This window comes from Procambarus clarkii, chromosome 30, assembly GCF_040958095.1.
Source record: "Procambarus clarkii isolate CNS0578487 chromosome 30, FALCON_Pclarkii_2.0, whole genome shotgun sequence".
Taxonomy (NCBI): Eukaryota; Metazoa; Arthropoda; class Malacostraca; order Decapoda; family Cambaridae; genus Procambarus; species Procambarus clarkii.
In genome coordinates this window covers 11,383,777-11,389,239 of record NC_091179.1, presented here as the reverse complement: position 1 = coordinate 11,389,239, position 5,463 = coordinate 11,383,777, and the positions used below count along the sequence as shown (strand labels likewise).

General features: G+C 48.4%; 1 protein-coding gene across 1 annotated transcript; it reads left to right on the top strand.

Moving 5' to 3' along the window:
• Nucleotides 1-2,170: 2,170 nt before the first annotated feature.
• LOC138369901 (uncharacterized) lies at nt 2,171-4,820 on the top strand. The gene is made up of 5 exons (XM_069333649.1): nt 2,171-2,469; nt 2,588-3,010; nt 3,289-4,042; nt 4,210-4,262; nt 4,658-4,820. Exons 1-5 carry the CDS (start codon nt 2,171-2,173, stop codon nt 4,818-4,820), a joined length of 1,692 nt encoding a protein of 563 aa, XP_069189750.1.
• The last annotated feature ends 643 nt before the right edge of the window (nt 4,821-5,463 follow it).

Genomic DNA, 5,463 nt, shown 5'->3' with positions numbered 1-5,463 from the left:
GTTCGATTCCCGCACGAGGCAGAAACAAAGGGCAAAGTTTCTTCACCGTGAATGCCCCTGTTACCTAGCAGTAAATAGGTACCCGGGAGTTAGTCAGCTGTCACGGGCTGCTTCCTAGGGGTGGAGGCCTGGTCGAGGACCGGGCCGCGGGGACACTAAAGCCCCGAAATCATCTCAAGATAACCTCAAGATAACCCTCCAAAGCTTCCGGAGACACCATAATTAATGGACAATATTGACTTGAACGTGTCGGCCACATTCAACGGCAGTGTCCGGATTACGAAGGTTTTTCCCTAGGATGTAGGGGGCAACGGGGCGGCGAAGTGGCTCTTTGTTTTCTCTCTTTCTCTCTCCAGGAAGAGATGGAGTTAGTGGTAGAAGTCTGGACTCGAAGCGTATCAAGTAAACGTTAACTATGGGGTGGGTTAAGTTGGTGTAGCTGGACACATCAAGTGCCAAAGTGTACTAATGTATTGTTTCATGCTAAAATCCGGAGTCTTGGGCTGGAAACGTATGCTAAAATCCGTAGTCTTGGGGTGGAAACGTATGCTAAAATCCGGAGTCTTGGGCTGGAAACGTATGCAAAAATCCGTAGTCTTGGGCTGGAAACGTGTGCTAAAATCCGGAGTCTTGGGCTGGAAACGTATGCTAAAATCCGGAGTCTTGGGGTGGAAACGTATGCTAAAATCCGGAGTCTTGGGCTGGAAACGTATGCTAAAATCCGAAGTCTTGGGCTGGAAACGTATGCTAAAATCCGGAGTCTTGGGCTGGAAACGTATGCTAAAATCCGGAGTCTTGGGCTGGAAACGTATGCTAAAATCCGGAGTCTTGGGCTGGAAACGTATGCTAAAATCCGGAGTCTTGGGCTGGAAACGTATGCAAAAATCCGTAGTCTTGGGCTGGAAACGTATGCAAAAATCCGTAGTCTTGGGCTGGAAACGTATGCTAAAATCCGAAGTCTTGGGCTGGAAACGTATGCTAAAATCCGGAGTCTTGGGCTGGAAACGTATGCTAAAATCCGGAGTCTTGGGCTGGAAACGTATGCTAAAATCCGGAGTCTTGGGCTGGAAACGTATGCTAAAATCCGAAGTCTTGGGCTGGAAACGTATGCTAAAATCCGGAGTCTTGGGCTGGAAACGTATGCTAAAATCCGGAGTCTTGGGCTGGAAACGTATGCTAAAATCCGGAGTCTTGGGCTGGAAACGTATGCTAAAATCCGGAGTCTTGGGCTGGAAACGTATGCAAAAATCCGTAGTCTTGGGCTGGAAACGTATGCTAAAATCCCTAGTCTTGGGCTGGAAACGTATGCTAAAATCCGAAGTCTTGGGCTGGAAACGTATGCTAAAATCCGAAGTCTTGGGCTGGAAACGTATGCTAAAATCCGGAGTCTTGGGCTGGAAACGTATGCTAAAATCCGGAGTCTTGGGCTGGAAACGTATGCTAAAATCCGGAGTCTTGGGCTGGAAACGTATGCAAAAATCCGGAGTCTTGGGCTGGAAACGTATGCAAAAATACGGAGTCTTGGGCTGGAAACGTATGCTAAAATCCGGAGTCTTGGGGTGGAAACGTATGCTAAAATCCGGATTCTTGGACTGGAAACGTATGCTAAAATCCCTAGTCTTGAGCTGAAAACGTATGCTAAAATCCCTAGTCTTGAGCTGAAAACGTATGCTAAAATCCGGAGTCTTGGGCTGGAAACGTATGCTAAAATCCCTAGTCTTGAGCTGGAAACGTATGCTAAAATCCTAATTCTTGGGTTGGAAACGTATGCTAAAATCCGGAGTCTTGGGCTGGAAACGTATCAACGCATGAGCTGGCCTGAAGATCTCCTGGGAGATTATGACCTCCAGCAGCCAGAGAACCAGAGCGACGTAGCCTGGTGATCCTGTCTTCAGATTCCCACAACCACAACATCTTCCCACGTCGTCGCAGGAAGCGCAAAGCTATCAGAGCGCTCACGTTACATCCCGTCTCACGTAGCATGCATTAAGGAACCGTCATATTACGATACTTATATACGTTCGACGATATCTCACGGGGGAACTATATTATATATATTTCCAGGAAATTATAGACACATGATCTGAAATTATGTTAGCTGGATATCCTGAGGGCCGAAGCTTGCTATAACTTCTCACGTTATCCAGTTTAGTTTTATAAGATTTAACCAATGAAATCAGTACTTAATAAAACAGCTATAGGATCAAAGGTCATCCACGGAGACCAGAAGTCATCCACGGAGACCAGAAGTCATCCACGGAGACCAGAAGTCATCCACGGAGACCAGAAGTCATCCACGGAGACCAGAAGTCATCCACGGAGACCAGAAGTCATCCACGGAGACCAGAGTTCATCCACGGAGACCAGAAGTCATCCACGGAGACCAGAAGTCATCCACGGAGACCAGAGGTCATCCACGGAGACCAGAGGTCATCCACGGAGACCAGAGGTCATCCACGGAGACCAGAGGTCATCCACGGAGACCAGAGGTCATCCACGGAGACCAGAGGTCATCCACGAAGACCAGAGGTCATCCACGGAGACCAGAGGTCATCCACGGAGACCAGAGGTCATCCACGGAGACCAGAGGTCATCCACGGAGACCAGAGGTCATCCACGGAGACCAGAGGTCATCCACGGAGACCAAAAAGTCATCCACGGAGACCAGAAGTCATCCACGGAGACCAGAAGTCATCCACGGAGACCAGAAGTCATCCACGGAGACCAGAAGTCATCCACGGAGACCAGAAGTCATCCACGGAGACCAGAAGTCATCCACGGAGACCAGAAGTCATCCACGGAGACCAGAAGTCATCCACGGAGACCAGAAGTCATCCACGGAGACCAGAGGTCATCCACGGAGACCAGAGGTCATCCACGGAGACCAGAAGTCATCCACGGAGACCAGAAGTCATCCACGGAGACCAGAAGTCATCCACGGAGACCAGAGGTCATCCACGGAGACCAGAGGTCATCCACGGAGACCAGAGGTCATCCACGGAGACCAGAGGTCATCCACGGAGACCAGAGGTCATCCACGGAGACCAGAGGTCATCCACGGAGACCAGAGGTCATCCACGGAGACCAGAGGTCATCCACGGAGACCAGAGGTCATCCACGGAGACCAGAGGTCATCCACGGAGACCAGAGGTCATCCACGGAGACCAGAGGTCATCCACGGAGACCAGAGGTCATCCACGGAGACCAGAGGTCATCCACGGAGACCAGAGGTCATCCACGGAGACCAGAGGTCATCCACTGACACCAGAGGTCATCCACTGACACCAGAGGTCATCCACGGAGTCCAGAAGCCATCCACGGAGTCCAGAAGCCATCCACGGAGACCAGAGGTCATCTTGGAGACCAGAGGTCATCCACGGAGACCAGAGGTCATCCACGGAGACCAGAGGTCATCCATGGAGACCAGAAGTCATCCACGGAGACCAGAGGTCATCCACTGACACCAGAGGTCATCCACGGAGACCAGAGGTCATCCACGGAGACCAGAGGTCATCCACGGAGACCAGAGGTCATCCACGGAGACCAGAGGTCATCCACGGAGACCAGAGGTCATCCACGGAGACCAGAGATCATCCACGGAGACCAGAGGTCATCCACTGACACCAGAGGTCATCCACGGAGATCAGAAGTCATCCACGGAGGCCAAAAATCATCCACGGAGACCAGAGGTCATCCACTGACACCAGAAGTCATCCAAGAAGACCAGAGGTCATCCACTGACACCAGAAGTCATGCAAGAAGATCAGAAGTCATCCACGGAGACCAGAGGTCATCCACTGACACCAGAAGTCATCCAAGAAGATCAGAAGTCATCCACGGAGACCAGAGGTCATCCACGGAGACCAGAAGTCATCCACGGAGACCAGAAGTCATCCACGGAGACCAGAAGTCATCCACGGAAACCAGAGGTCATCCACGGAGACCAGAGGTCATCCACGGAGACCAGAAGTCATCCACGGAGACCAGAGGTCATCTACGGAGACCACTAAACCTTCGACATCTCATTCCCATCAAACATAAAGTATTAAAGAATTATTTACAATTACCACCCAAGTTTTTTTGAAACTTAATACTTTATTTTTTTAATTTAACATTTAAGAAGTTATCATGTTGAGACAACAGCATTACACCTTGTTTTCCGTTTTCTAATTTTGTACGTGTATGAAAAAATTCTATATGTCATTAAAGTTACTCTACATTGTCATCAGCAATAATCAAACAGCCGAGTATGTCAACTTAAGGTATAACTCAAGCTCTGTGGGAAGAGGTAGTTTCTTAAAAAAAAATCTGGGTTGTTATACTGTATTCAGAAGTCTCCTGCCCGAAACGCTTTGCGTAATAGTGGCTTTAGGCATTGTATGTACTAGCTCTATTTATAAAGCCAACAAACTTTGTAAAATCCCTTTATGTATGTACCTTTACCTAAATAAAATTATTATTATATTATTATTATTATTATTATATTCAACATTTTATATAGCAATGTACTATTTTTAAAATTTTGATAAAATAATAATTAATACTAACGTGAAGCTTGATTTCGACACAATGTAGACAGAGCATGATAAAAGGACAGTGTGAAAGGCATTCTTTATGTCGTAGTAAGTTTATTACAAATGTGGAACTGTTAATGTAGCTTTAAGGTAACGGCTGAGAATACAGCAGCAGTGCCGCATTTTCCGCATGCGGATGTTCCTCAGCTGCGGACGACATCTCCTCCAGCATCCCTGCATCAACTCATCCTGGAGATGATTGTCTTCAAGTCACGCAGAGTTTCCAGTACTGAGCAAGACAGATAAGACAAACTGGGAAGCTTCCGCTGCATCTCAATTTTCCTGGCGAACTTAAACCATGATAAGTGTGAGTTGACTCATGTTAGTAGACGTATATCTTGCTTGACCCCAACACTGAGGTAAGTATAGACACAGCCTCGCTTCCAGGTGTGTGATTTACCTTCCGTGTCAACGATGGTCTGGACCAGCTGGCGACAAGCGCCACCACTCCGTGGCTCAGCATCACACCCGCACGAGATTACCGGAAACTCGTACAATTCCTTGTTAATGGTAATTAGCAGAGATGGCTCCAATTTTTCCGAACAGCCACCGGCAGATGATGTGTAAAGGAACGCAAGGCTCCGTGAGGCTGCCACAGACAGCAGCAGAATCAGCATCTTGGTGTTCATGACAGCAATACTGAGCACCCGACAGCAGTTGAGGACGAAATCTGAGTTTGATCAGCAGATGACTCTGTGTTAGCGAGCGGGGACAAGGACTCCTGTGTGCGTGTGTGTGTCAAGGCAGCCGGAGAGGTAATGACCAACCAGCCGAGGTAAGCTTTTGTTATATAGCCAGTAACCTAAGGTAAGGGGACATCCCCCATGTTACCGGGACCACCAGAGTGTCACCGGTGACGTATTCGCTATCATGACGTGAAAGGAAGCAT